This window comes from Rattus norvegicus, chromosome 5 (genome assembly GCF_021556685.1).
Source record: "Rattus norvegicus strain SHRSP/BbbUtx chromosome 5, alternate assembly SHRSP_T2T, whole genome shotgun sequence".
In the NCBI taxonomy this organism is placed as follows: Eukaryota; Metazoa; Chordata; class Mammalia; order Rodentia; family Muridae; genus Rattus; species Rattus norvegicus.
The window spans coordinates 156,817,501-156,831,558 of NC_141538.1; the positions used below are offsets into that span (position 1 = coordinate 156,817,501).

Consider the following 14,058-nt stretch of genomic DNA (forward strand, 5'->3'; position numbering starts at 1 on the left):
GGTTCTCTCTGAAAGCAAGTGGGTTCCAGGGTTCAAACTGAGCTCTCCGTCCTTGGCAGTAGGTGCCTTAATCCGCTGAGCCATCTCGCCAGTCTCAGGTTACAATAAATATGAAATAAAAATAAAAATAAATAGTATGAAGAGTGAGTGAGAACACAGGCTTTGGACCGGGATACTGGAATTAAAAGCTTAGCTATGCGACCTCAAGACACGTCACTAAACCTCCTCTGCCTCTGTTTCCCATCTGTAAAATGGGGCAATAATGGAGTTACTTTGCAGAATTGTTTCGAGGGTTGGATGATCTGAAATATACTTTAGAACATGGACTGAGTGTAAAAACACAAAAGAAGGGGTTGGGGATTTAGCTCAGTGGTAGAGCACTTGACTAGCAAGCTCAAGGCCCTGGGGTTTGGTCCTCAGCTCCAGGCTCAAAAAAAAACAAAAAAAACAAAAAAAAAAACACACAAAAGAAAAGGCCGATTTTAGGGATTGACCCCAGGACTTTCCACAGGCCAGGTAAACACTCTACTATTGAGTTAAATTCCTGACTCTCCTTTTAACTTTTAGTTTTGAGACAAGGTCTTGCTAAGTTGCCCAGGCTAGCCTTGAGAACTGAATGTGTAGCTCAGGTAGCCTTGGACGTGCAACCCATCTACCTTCGTCTTCTGAGTAGCCAGGAAGACAGGCCTGAGCCACCAGGCTGGGCCTGATGGATGATGGGATATCCCTGCAGTGGAACTCAGTATATTATCAAAAAGAGCGTTTGCGGATTCCTTCAGGAATAGACTATTTCTCACACCCTTAATTGGAAAAACAAAGTATGTATCGGTGTGTTCCGGCCGAGGGAACCGCATGTGTCACATGATTCCCCTCCATGTGGACAACCCATCAAGAGAAATCAGGATGGGTACAGCAGGCAGGTACAAGTTTTCCTCCTGGGTGGCTGTCACTCTGACACATCTGTCCTAATTAGTGTCATTCTAGACATTTTGGGACTCTCTACAAGGAACTGGATCATTTCTGGTCCCTCCGGAGGGCGAAATACAGGAAAGGCGTTTTCTCCTCACTTCCTCTGTGGCTGAACTTCCTGCTGGGAGTCTGCTCTTTCTGGTATCTCAGCTCCTCCCCCAAGCCCGTGGGCTGAGGTGCTCCACCCCCTGCATTTACGCATGCGCCTTACCAGAATTGTGGTACTTGACCACCGTGGGCAGGTACTGCCTCTTGTTTATGTCCACCGGCACAAAGGCCGTGTACTTGCTGATCACGTTGCAGGCCTTGCTGGTGTGCACGGCGTTCACCTGGTATCTGCGATTGGACCCTGTGGGAGGAAGAGCAAGGGTCACTGTCTGGGGTCAGAAAGTCTTGCTTGGCATGGAGACTCTGGAAGCTAAAAGGAAAGCTTGACTAGCTAGCACTCTCCATCTTTGTGATCAAGTAGGACTTGAAATCAATGGCCTGCCAACGGGCTAATTAAAGACATTAGGACAAAAAAAAAAAAACAAAAAAACAAAAAACAAAAATCAAAATAAAACACCATTTCACAAGATAAAGGTTATGTTAATGTAAAAACTTGAGTCACTGTCTCAGAATAAAAGCTAGCTAATTCCTTTAAATAAAGTGTGTTATTTAAAAGGTGTTCTATGTTCTGTATTGTACATTCCAGTCTTGCCGGTGACCAATGGGAACATGTGACAAGGCTTCATGGGTTCTGGGACAGATGGGACCTGTTATACTGTTGAAAAGTCGTAGCCTGGGAGATGGCTTCATAGGCAAGAAAGCGCTGAGTTGTGTCCCCAGCATACAGAGAAAAGGTTGAGTGCTGGGGTGCAGGGGAACCCGGAGACAGGTGGATCCATGGTGTTTGCCAGCCAGCCTGGCCAGAAAGCCCCAGGCTTCAGGCTCAGTGAGAGACTCTCGTACCAAGGGAATAGGAGAGGATGAGAGGGACATGCCCTGAATCTTCCTCTGGCTTCCATATACACCTATCTGCCCACACTTCCACAACTGGCACAGTCCCCCCAACACACACACACACACACACACACACACGCACACACACACACACACACACGCACACACACATGCATACACAGACATACACACAAACGCACACAGGTACATGGACATATACACTCAGACACACACACACATACTCACACACACACATACACACAGACATACCTACACACAGATTCACAGATATAGACACACAGACACACATAGATACACACAGACATATACACAGAGACACACAGAGACAAAAATAGACAGACATACATAGACAGACAGACAGGTAGACAGGCAGGCAGGCAGAGACAGATTCTATCTCTTCCCTTCTCCTCCTCCTCTTCTTCCTCCTCCTCCTCTTCCTCCTTCTCCTCCTCCTCCTCCCTCCCTCCCTCTCGCTTGCACTCTCTCCCTCCCTCTCTCTCTCTCTCTCTCTCTCTCTCTCTCTCTCTCTCTCTCTCTCTCTCTCAGACTGAACACATAGCAAATTAGCCAGAACCTGAGATTAGGACTCAGGATGACCTGACCTGGAAGTTCACGCCCTTTCTACCAAGTAGTGAGCTCTCTTGATGGCTTGCTGCCTTCTGAGGGCTGTTCAAGAAACCAGGGCAACGAAGGGGGAGGAGTAAAAGGAAAGGGGATCATACATTATCCCTAAATACAAATGGAATATAAACCACATAGTATGTAAAGGAAACATAAACTCACAACAAGGGAACCCCATAATTCTTACTGGCCCTTATCTCTGTTCTCCAAGTGTGTCCTATTGAGATTTCACTAGTCAAGTCCTGGGGAAAAGCTGCCCCAGTTCCTGAACTAAATTAGCTCACAACCCAGCCCTGCTACACAGGGCTTGGAATTTATGTGTTTCTGAACAGGACTTACTTAATTAGCTGTGTAATCGTTTGATTAATGCTGGCCTCTCTTAGCCAGTGCCAGGTACCCCTGGGAAAGGATGAGATTACTGTATTCTATGCCAGCCAACCCTCCGAGGCCTTTGTGGGGCCAAACACCTAGCCTGGTCCCCAGCTGACTGTGTGGAAGTCATTGGGACTGGTGTGAGTGGGCAGGATCTAGGCTAGGTCTAGGGGTCCTGTGGGAAAGGTTTGACCTCAGAGGATCTCCTACCACTGTTGGCTATCCAGAACCAGACATGGATCACTGAAGAGAAATGCTGGCTATGAGGGAGCACAGGGGTGGGAGAGTATAGGAGCACTGGTAGGAGAGGAGGACACAGGAAGAGAGGAGGATGGGTCACCAGGAGAGTGGAAAAGATGGAGGAGGCCGGGGCTGAGGAAGGGAGGGCACCTCAGGTTGAGGATGCAGCCCCAAGCTCCATTTAATGTGGGGTGAGACATGGTGTAGCGTGGGCTCCGGGAAACAGTTAGTGGTATGGAGATGGAGCCTTGACCTCCGCAGGGGTGTTATAAGGGTCAGAGGCAGGGGAGGAGGGGTGCATAGTGTGGAGCTAGTTGATGAGGCTAGCCTAGGGCTAACCTTAGGTTACTGAGACAGAGTAAGGGACTTTGAGGGGTTTGGGTGTGGGTGGGAGTTCAAAAATGAGAGAAGGGATCTTGGGCAGTAGATGTGGCGCTAGGCTTCTGGAGGGCGGGCCTCAGGGTGTGGGCGGGGCTTTGGAAAGGCACAAGTCTGGCCTCGGGCAGTGGGAAGGTCACTGTGCTGCTAAGGGGAATACCGCTATCCCCAATCCTGGTCGCTCACCCAGCTCAATCTCATCCTCGCGCTGGGCCAGATGCTCGAATTCGCGGATGATGGCGCGGGCCGCCAGGTGGTGGAAAGTCTCGCCCCACATGTCATCGTTCTGTGTGTCCTCCCTCCGCAGGGCTGGAGGTTCTAGCTCAAAGCTCACTTCCCACTGCATATGCTGGTTGTCACACACTCCTTTGACCAAAACTTTGCCCAGCACAGGGCTTGGCGTGGCGGTCCTGTAGGGAGCTTGCTCCTCTAATTCAGCCGTGGGCTCCAAGTCTGAGGATGTCTCTGGTTCCAAGGTCGAGGGAAAAGGGGGTGGCTCTGTGGCTGGAGGGACAAGAAGGCTGAAATTGAGGCTGCACAGGCAGCCATTCACAGAGAATATCATCCCTCCCCTGGGGGCAGTCACTTCTAGAAAATAGAAAGGCTTAAAGGACAGCTCCTTCCTAAAGCGCTAATGCCACACAGGGGGCTTGCGCGTGTTCCAGAGAGGGACAGATCCACCTTTCTGGAAGCCTGTCCCTGAGGGGCTGGACAGATGCGTTGGACCCAGAAAGGTTCTCAGAGCAAGACAGGCACTGGTACTCTGTCCCTGTCATCTGAAATTGGGTCACAGCCCTCCTGTTCCCTCAGACCCTGGACCTTGGACCCTTACCTAGGTCCTCAGAGCTTCGGCTGTTAAGGACAGACTTCCGGCCGGAGCCAAGACCCAGCTCTCTCACGGGGCTCCAGGCCTGGGGCTCCGGGCCAGAGAACCGCATGGGCTGGCAGCCTTGAGGAAGAAGGGAAGGCCTGCGGGCTCCAGGGCCATGAAGTCTGGGGCCCTGGCTTGGGTCATGGCCTCTGGTGAGTAGCGGCTAAGGAGGAAAGCAAGGGGAGGAGGAAGGGAGGGAGGAGAGGCAGAGGGAGGCGTGTGTGTGTGTGTGTGTGTGTGTGTGTGTGTGTGTGTGTGTGTGTGTGTGTGTGTGTAGGAGGATGGCGGGTGTGTGTGTGTGTGAGGAGGAGGATGGCGGGTGTGTGTGTGGAGGAGGATGGGGGGGGAGGGGGACATGGAGAGGGAGGGGATAAATAAGATGGGAGGAAGAGGAGGGGAGGGAGGAGGGAGAGGGAAGGAGGAGGGCATGGGGAGCGGAGGGGAGGGAGGGAGGGATGAGGAAAGGAAGGAGAAGGAAGGAGGAAAAAGGAGGGAGGAAGAAGAAAATTAGGAGGATGGAAAGAGGAAGAGGGGGAAAATAAAGGAGGTGAAGTTCATGTGGCAAGAGCCTCCTTCTGCTTCCCCCAACAGTTCCCTCTCTTCCCTCCTCCAACCCCCAGTGATCTCTCTCTTTCTCCACAGGTCAGGCCTCTCAGGGACCCAGGGACCCTGGACCTAGTCCCCACCACCCTTGAGAAACAGAAACCAGAAAGATTCCAGGCCATGGTCAACTCCAAAGCACAGAAAACCTCATACCACGGATAATTCCAAACCTACTTTCTTTTCTGGCAGAGAGCTTAAAACCTTTTTTGTGCGTAGTTAAAATTACCAACCTTCCCCCTACATCTATCTCCCCATATGGCATGCTTAAAAGGTCTTTCCCACCCCCAAGAAAATCTTCTAGAAGTTTTGAGTTTTTTTGGTTGTTTGTGTGTTTTAAGCCTTTGATTCATCTGGGACTTTTCCTGTAAGGAGATAGGAACTAGCTTTTACTTTGATTTCCCGAGTGCTTCAGACCTCAGCGCTGTTTACGGAATGTAGCGGGGCTCTCTGGATCTTATCAGTTCAACACACGATTCTCACAGAGCCAGCATGTGTGTTTGGTTTTGTTTGTGGACTTTACAGTCTGTTTTGATAATTTCATCTCTCTGTTCTTGGGCTTGTTATAAACAAGCCTCCGAAAGCCAAGGGGTAGATGGGAAATATCCTTGCAACATGTATGATGGAGTTCTCTCTCTCTCTCTCTCTCTCTCTCTCTCTCTCTCTCTCTCTCTTTTTAGAAAAAAGAAAATGCTCTTGGAATTCAGGATCCACTGAATTCTATGAAAACACAAGCTTGCTTAATGTTTTTAAATTTCTTTACCATGTGTGTTTGTGTGTAATGCAGTGCACAGAGGGCACGCACTCGAACACATGTGTGTGTGTGCGTGCACACACACATACACACACATACACACACACACATACACACACACAGACACACACACACACACACACACACACATGAAAGGAGTTCTTTCATACCATGAGACTCAGGGATTGTCTCAGGTCAGGCTTCTTAGATGTCACACAACTGCAGCCCAGTGCTGGGTGACAGACCACGGCTGCCCTGATTTGTACAGCAGAGGCTACAAGACTGGGTGGCACTACCATGCTGACTCACACTAAGATCCCAGCATTGTTTACCAGCCTACCCAGACTGCCTTCCTCCTCACGACACAATCTACATGCCCAAAAGCTACACACGGGAGGGGGACTTCTTCCAAGCACAGAGAGACATCCCATCCCCCTGCCTCATGTGACCCATTGCCCTAAGCTGAGGGGGGTACCTACTTACTGCCCGGCCTATTAGCCCTCTCCAGGTGTACTCAATAAACAACTATTCTTATTCTGACCTTAAAAAGAGAAAAGAATTCTCTCTCATGTAATTGGAGGGAAAATACAAAATTAGAATAGTGGGGGCCTTCATCCACAAGCAGTTCATATTGAACATATTAGCCAAGTGGAGATGCTTAGAGCCATGGCAGTTAAGACAAGTCACAATTTTTTCCATATTAGAGACAGGTAAGTAGCTAAATGTGTGACAATGCTCAGTGTGTCAGGGTCTCTTTTACAGCAGTGCACACCAGGACGACGGGCTGTGTATCACTGATTGAAGTCCATGAGCTGAGACGATGATCCTACTCTTACGAATTCGACCCCTTGGGAACCACGGGGTTGCAAGGGTCTGTGCTGTATTTGCTAATAAACATGTGCAAGCTGTGTGTGTTTGTTACAATATTGATAATCAGAGTAAAAATCTGGAAACAGTTGAGTGAGGTGGCACATGCCTTTAATCCCAGTACTTAGGATCAAGGGAAGCAGATCTCTGTGAGTTGGAAACCAGCTTGGTCTATTGTACCACGTTCCAGGCCAGCCAGGGGTACACAAAGAGAGCCTGACTTTAGGAGGAAAAAAGATCTGGAACCTACATCTCCATCAGCAGGGGAGAAGGAGTAGGTTATGGTATATCCATGTAATGGAGTATTTATACAGCACTGAAAAGAAGGATTTCTTCGTACCACTGTGGGAAGATATCTGAGAAAAAAATCACCTTAAACTTATGACAGATCACACTGTCAGAGGCAGACAACTGTTCATCAGAAAGAAACCATGATTTCACTGTATATAAAGTTGAACTTAAACAACATTAAGAGGGTCAGTAAGATGTCCCAGTTGGTAAAGGGGATGGCCACCAACCCTGACCTCCTAAGTTTGGTTCCTTGGACCCACATGGTGGAAAGAGAGAAGCGACTCCCAGGAATTATCCTCAAACCTCCCTGTCGGTGCTGAGGCATGCACGCCCACCTGCCCACCCAGTCACATACACGGAGGAAACAAATGAGATGAAAATGTATTTAAAGAAAACATTAAGACGGTATGTTGGAGGACAATTTGCATAAACAGCTATTAAAATATTCATGCGCTCTGTGTATACGTGTATGCGCATGGTATTTCTAGAAAGACGTACTCGGAATTAAGTGGGTGTCAGTGTAGGGGAGGGAGACTTTACTTGTACTTTATACCCAACTGAACCGCTTGAAGGATTTAGTTCCAGATGCCGAGTATGTGTTACTTTTGTGATGGAAGACCAGTAAGCTAAAATGGGTTTCCTGTTACCCATAAAATGGGTTATGTCCTGGTACGGAGTGACATAACCACTTACCGGCTGGGATGAAATGTGAGGGGTATCAGTAAACCCTGGAGGCCTTTTATGCTATTATATATGTATTAGTATGGATTAGGGGTATGCCTCTTCATCAAAGGGGTATCTTCCTGTCTCTAGGGCATGGAAGAAAAGGAGGCTGGCCACTTCTAGGGTGCCTCTGAGGGGGCAGGTGTCCAGCTATAACTCCCTGACCTTTTCACCCACGAGAGACAGATATTCTCTACCAATATCACTATCACCCACACTGGGTCGGAGGGAAATGGACTCAGTTTCCATGGCAACAGAGGCATCTGCACGCTAGCCTGTCACCTAACCAGTCTCTGGGGAATCTACACACCACACACACACACACACACACACACACACACACACACACACACAGAGAGAGAGAGAGAGAGAGAGAGAGAGAGAGAGAGAGAGAGAGAGAGAGAATATGCTGGGGAAAGACAGCAGTGAAGGAGAAAGCCAGGCAGGAGAGGAGGAAGAGCTAAGGAGTAAGCTTGAAAGAAGAAAGGCAGCTCATGCACTCAGGGGCTGCGGCTGCCATGGAGGAGCATCTGCTACAGCCAGACATTGGGCCAGGACCGCACCCCACACCCAGTAATGCCTCCTCCAGCTGAAGTCAGCTCCCACTCCTTATCTGCTGATGGATAGTGTGACTCAGCCATCTACACACAATTCTCCCCATTTTGTAGATGAGGCAGTTGAGGTTCAAAGAGGTTCCGAAATGAACGAGGAAGAGTGGGCTTGACTCCAGGACTAACAGACATGTCTTAAGTACATCGGGGGCCCTGGTGAAGCACAGGGGGGAGCCCCCCAGGGGCCAGATGGTATGTGGGCTCATTTCTATGTGGAGACTGAGAGGCATGACCAGGTGGTGGGGAGTGGGCAGAGAGCATGGAGAGAGGCTACTTTGGTCCGCATACATAGGACAAATCCGCAAGGTTTCTGTCCTGAAGAAAATGTTTAGATGGTGGTGTGGTTTAGCATAGTGGTCTCAGCTGGGTGGCTTTTATTTCCTGACCCTGGAGACATTCTATCATGCCTAAGACCGACCCCCCATGGCGGAGCCTTGATAGACCCGATGCTGTGGTTATGGAGGGCTGATCGAGCAGGACACTGGTGGCTCCTATTTCCCTGGCTTTACGTGGCTGTCCAGCCATGGGAAGGGCATCAGTGTGATGGAGAGAAAGCAAGGGCCCGGAGAGCAAGGGCTTCCAGGGTCGAATCCACAGACTGGCTGTGTGGTCCAGGTAAGTTGACTTACTTCTTGGACCTTAGTTGCCGACTCTGTAGCAAGTGAGGGTGGCTGGTCTGCAAACGCCCTCCTCTCCCAGGCACCATGGAGCCTAATGCCAAGGCTCTATACAGGTACCTTGTCCCAAGGGGGAGGAGCTCAGTGCCCAGTGAGCATCCTGGTTAGGAAATCATCATTTTATCATTCGGATCATAGCTGGCAGATGAAGGCCGAGCTAAGGAAGAGGGGTGCCTTAACTAAGCCAGGGAAGGACGCAGTGTGAGGGCCATCGATAAATATGCTTCAAATGAAAACTAACCCCACCAAGGGGCTTGGCATCAGCTGGAGCTGTACGCGGCATTCTACCTGGTTCTCGGTGCTCTCCTGTGACAAACACCCACCCGTGTTCTTATGCGTGACCACAGCTAAGCCAAGCCGCTCCCAGCTCCTCCCACCCTACCCTTCTTTGGTACCTGCAGATCAATCTGCCACTGCTGGCTCTCTGAGCTGCTCTGATGGGCCAGGTCTTGCACCTTGGCTTTTCGAAGTGGGTATCTCCTGGTAGTCCCAGTGGGGTCGCTGGCTGTGGTGGCCCTTGAGCAAGCCTTGTGACTGGAGATCTGATTAGTGCTGTATGCCCTCCGACGCCGGGAGCCATCCAGACCTGGGCAAGGGTAGTGAGAGGGGAGTTATCAGGGCCGAGGGTAGTGGAGAAAGAAAGGGGCTTAAATGCACTCTTCCTGCTTTGAGATACCTTACGTTTTCATTTTCTTACAGAAATGGGTGCAGGTGCCTCCCTTAGCATCCAAAGCCTTGCTAGGTCTGGTCATAGTTTCTCTTCTCAGCAACTGTTCTTTCTATCCTCCCCCATCGTGTGTGTGTGTGTGTGTGTGTGTGTGTGTGTGTGTGTGTGTAGATAGGACTCAAAGTTGACATCAGGGATCGTCCTTAATTGTCTTCCACTCAGCTGATTTTAAATGGGCTCTGGGGATTTGAACCCTGGTCCTCTTGCTTGTGTGGTGAGCAACTGATTCACTGAGCTGTTTCCCCAGCCCCAGTGTTTTTGTTTGCTTGTTTACAATTTCATGTTGAATGTATTCAACACCACGGAGTGCTTCATGGTTTCCTGTCATCTCTGTGCAGGGGACACACTAATCTCTTCTGAGTCATTCCAATTGTGGCATATGCACTGCTGAACGGAGGTAGGACCTCTCACCGATGGGAGCTCACCCATAAGCTAGATCAGCTTGACGGGAATGCCCCTGGCATCCCCCTGCCTCTGCCTCTCAGCACTGGTGGGGCTAGGGATCCAAACTCAGATTCTTGTGCTTTCTCAACAAGCACTTTGCCCACTGACCCAGCTGGAGACAGGAGCTTTCTATGTGCCACGCCCTCATGACTGACTGAGTGCTCCTGCTACCAGGAACCTCCTCTCCCTTCCCACAACCTTCAGCCCGGTCCCCAGTCGTCTTTGAGTCTTGAGCAGCTGTGCTTTTATCCCCTGGGGGTCCCTGCTGTGGTCTCTGCTGCTCTGGTTTAAAGTCAGCTGTGCCTCTGTGACCAAAGCGGGCTGTTGGAGGGCAGGAGCTGTCCTAATCCCTCCCCACACACTGTGCTCCTCATCAAATAGGCAGTACACGTTCTTTGAGAACGGCATTAAACTCCCCAAAGGCAGCTAGGTCTAGGCTGACCAACTCTTTAGCATCCAGGACCCTAGCCAGTTGCAGGGAGTCCAGTCTCCATTTCCTTGTCTGTACAGTGGGCATCATCATATCCCCACCCATAGCTGCTAACTGGTCCCAGAGCTTGTTTTCATCAAGTGCTTTGTGCACAGTAAGTGCTCAGAAAGAAGAAGCCTCCGTGGAAAAGGGAACAGACCAGGAAGCAGAGGACCAACCGTGATGGGAGAGGGAGTCTCCATTGCATGGATGGGCGTCTTTGGTCTGCCCCTGGTTGAAGTTCTTGGCACAGTTTCCGCTGCCTGGCCTGAGTCCCTCGTCCTGAGAGTGGTAGAAGACAGAGCTGCTGGACTCCTGAGCATGCAGCATGCCATACTTTCGTCTTTTGTCCTGGCAAAAGGGTGAGAGAGGAGTTAGACTCAGCAAGGGCTTCCACGGACGGCAAAGGGTGAGCAGTGGGGCTGGGGTAGGAGGCCACCTTGAGGATTTAGCGGAGTAAAGAAGGAGTGCTTGCTCATTTATTTAGAGAATTGAGGGCTGACTTCTGATCAAGAGATGGTGAATGAGGAGCTGGGTATTGTGGCTCACATCTGTGATCCCAGAACTATGCAACTGTGGTACGGGGGTAGCCTGAGCTACACAGCAATTTCCAGGACAGCCTGGGCTACAAAATACAATTCTGTGTCAACAACGCAACACGAAAGCAAAATTGTGTGTGTGTGTTTGTGTGTGTGTGTGTGTGTGTGTGTGTGTGAGAGAGAGGAAATCCTTCTTATATATTAGAGTGATATTTAAAAGCACTAACTTCATTAACTGCAAAGTTTTAGAAATGTAATTCTAAATGACATTCTTGTCTCCTAATAAACTATTTGTCCTTTGATTCTATTCTTCATGACATAAACACACACACACACACACACGCGCACACACACACACACACACACACATGCACACACGTACGCATATGCACACAGCACACTTTTGGGGGGCATGATTTATTTTATAAAAAAATCAGACCATACCCATTTGTTAGTATCTTGAATTTTGCACTTAAAACATCCTGTCTGCTAACCTCTTCAACATCTGGCTTTCTTTTTTTTTTTTTTTTTTTGGTTCTTTTTTTCGGAGCTGGGGACCGAACCCAGGGCCTTGCGCTTCCTAGGCAAGCGCTCTACCACTGAGCTAAATCCCCAACCCAACATCTGGCTTTCTAATATTCCCCTTTTGTGTCATGGCGTCTTGTCTTTATCACCATAAAATCTGTGGTCATAAATCCATTCCATCGTTATAACACCTCTGGGGCAGCATCCCAGCAGGGACACTTCTGGCTGGGTTCAAAGATCCAAGTATTTCTAATTTCACAAAATATCTCTAGATTGCCTCCCAGGCAGGTAATGGCAAGTCATGCTTACACTAACGGCATAGGAAGGTACTGCTTATCCAACACCTGCCAGTAGCAGGAGAAAAAGATGGCCAGTCTCATGTGTGAAGAAAATAGAACTTTGAAAATGGTACGTGCATGTGAACACATGCTTGTGCATGTTTGTGCATGAGAAAAGAGAAAGTCCATGTGTGTGGAAACCAGGGGGCAACCCTGGGGTCACCCTCAGCAATATTCAACACTTGTCTATCTCTTTGAGAAAGGGTCTCTCAGGGTCCCAGAGTCTGCCATTAGGATCAAGTGTCTGACCAGCAAGTCCAGGGCCTGATCCTCCTGCTTTCACCTTCTCCAGTGCTGGTGGGTGTCACAGTGCTTCCGAATATGTGGGTTCTGGGGTGGATTGGTTCCTCATCTTGGGAGGCAGGCACTTTTTCTTGCCTGAACTATCTCACCAGCCCATGATAATGAACTGATGACGCACTTGGGTCCTTTCTATGGGAATGCATGCCTTTTGGGTCTCCAAGTACATTTAAAAATTAAATAAGGGGCTGGGGATTTAGCTCAGTGGTAGAGCGCTTGCCTAGCAAGCACAAGGCCCTGGGTTTGGTCCCCAGCTCTGAAAAAAAGAAAAAAAAAAGCACAAAAATTAAATAAAACACGATCATTAAAAAAAGTGGCCAGAATTTTCTTTTAGATTTTTTTTCTGCATAGTTGAATAGCCCACCTTTCACAACACATTTGCATTAACTGTTAAATATTCTGGACACTTCGTATAACGTTCCAATTATTCTTAGAAACCCATTCAATACTTGGCCTGTGTTCCGGTACAGAAACGTTCCAATATGATGAAGGGAAGCTATCCAGTCTAGTCAAGAAAACCCCAGGCAGCTGGCTACACTCCTTTTGCTCCTTTTGCCTTAACTAGGAGTTCAGTCCTGTCTGTTTCCCTTCATGGCTTTCCTCTTTCAATTTATTTTATTTTTTTAAATGCTTGTCTGCCGTTACAAGCATTTATGTATGTTCCTGTGAGTGTGGGTGCACTTGAGGGTGTCATGCACGCACATGCATGAGAAGGCCCAGAGGACAGGGCGTGCCATTGTACCTGGCATTTCTACACAGGGATGGAGCTCAAGTGCTCCTGTTAGCACGGTAAATACTCTATGGTCTGGGCCACGCCCTCTCACTCCTGGGCCACGCCCCCAGCTCCTGGGCCACACCCCCAGCTCCTGGGCCACACCCCCAGCTCCTGGGCCACACCCCCAGCTCCTGGGCCACACCCCCAGCTCCTGGGCCACACCCCCAGCTCCTGTCTTTTGATGTACTAACTTAGTCACTTTAGTCGTCAAGTTTGCAACTCCTTAAAAACCGACCATGATGAGTGAGCACTTCTCAAAGAGCGATTGAAAGGAACGTGCTGAGGATGGAGGTGGCGCGAGGAGACCGCTCCCCAGACAATCTCCCAAGTATCCAGAGGTACTCACAGATCTGGAATTGGAGATGTACAAGGAGGCATCGCACACAATGCCATATCCCACCAGCCGTTCCCCAGGGAAAAGGGAGCTGGTGCTGACAGGAGAGATCAGGGCCTCCGTGGTCTCAGGAAAAACCCACTCCACGGTCACGTCGCTCAGCACTGGGGCCATGGCCTTCTTCAAGGATTTGACCATCTGTTGGAGAGGGTCAGACGGAACACTGAGTAGACGGGAGTGTGAGGAAGATGTGGACAGATGGTGAGAGGGTAAGCTTGAGAGGAGGAAGGCACAGCAGGCTTGGGTAGCTGACCCAGCAGTAGACAACCCTCCTTAGACTCTTGGGATGGAAATTTGCTCTTATTGTCTCTGAGCTTTTATAATGGAGAAAAGCATTTTATAAAGGCTCAATGGCCCATTGCAGAGCTCAGATCTGGGCTGACATCTCAACTTCACCCTCTGACCTATCTGAGCTGCTACGGCTGCAGTACTGGGAGACACTGGAGGCCTTTCTGCGTACCTTTGGTTGCAGCCGCTCCCCCTCCATCAGGAACTCTGCACTGCCCTTGGATACAGACGCCAGCCCTTTTACCAGTCTGTAGCAGACCGTGGGTCCAATTCCAAAGCTATAGCACCTGAGGGACAGAGACAGAGCATGGTCCAGCAGAGG

General features: G+C 49.6%; 1 protein-coding gene across 5 annotated transcripts in view; it reads right to left on the reverse strand.

Annotated features, from left to right (window-relative positions):
• Vwa5b1 (von Willebrand factor A domain containing 5B1) overlaps positions 1 to 14,058 on the reverse strand; it is a 71,925-nt gene that overhangs the window by 14,077 nt on the left and 43,790 nt on the right. For 4 of the 5 annotated variants that reach the window (XM_087549432.1, XM_087549430.1, XM_087549431.1 and 1 more), the window contains 7 exon segments: positions 13,909 to 14,023; positions 13,401 to 13,586; positions 10,757 to 10,928; positions 9,333 to 9,523; positions 4,376 to 4,577; positions 3,730 to 4,047; positions 1,181 to 1,318 (listed from right to left, as the gene is read on the reverse strand). In XM_087549432.1, the coding sequence (XP_087405558.1) occupies positions 1,181 to 1,318; positions 3,730 to 4,047; positions 4,376 to 4,577; positions 9,333 to 9,523; positions 10,757 to 10,928; positions 13,401 to 13,586; positions 13,909 to 14,023 (1,322 nt within the window). 5 annotated transcript variants of the gene reach the window in all.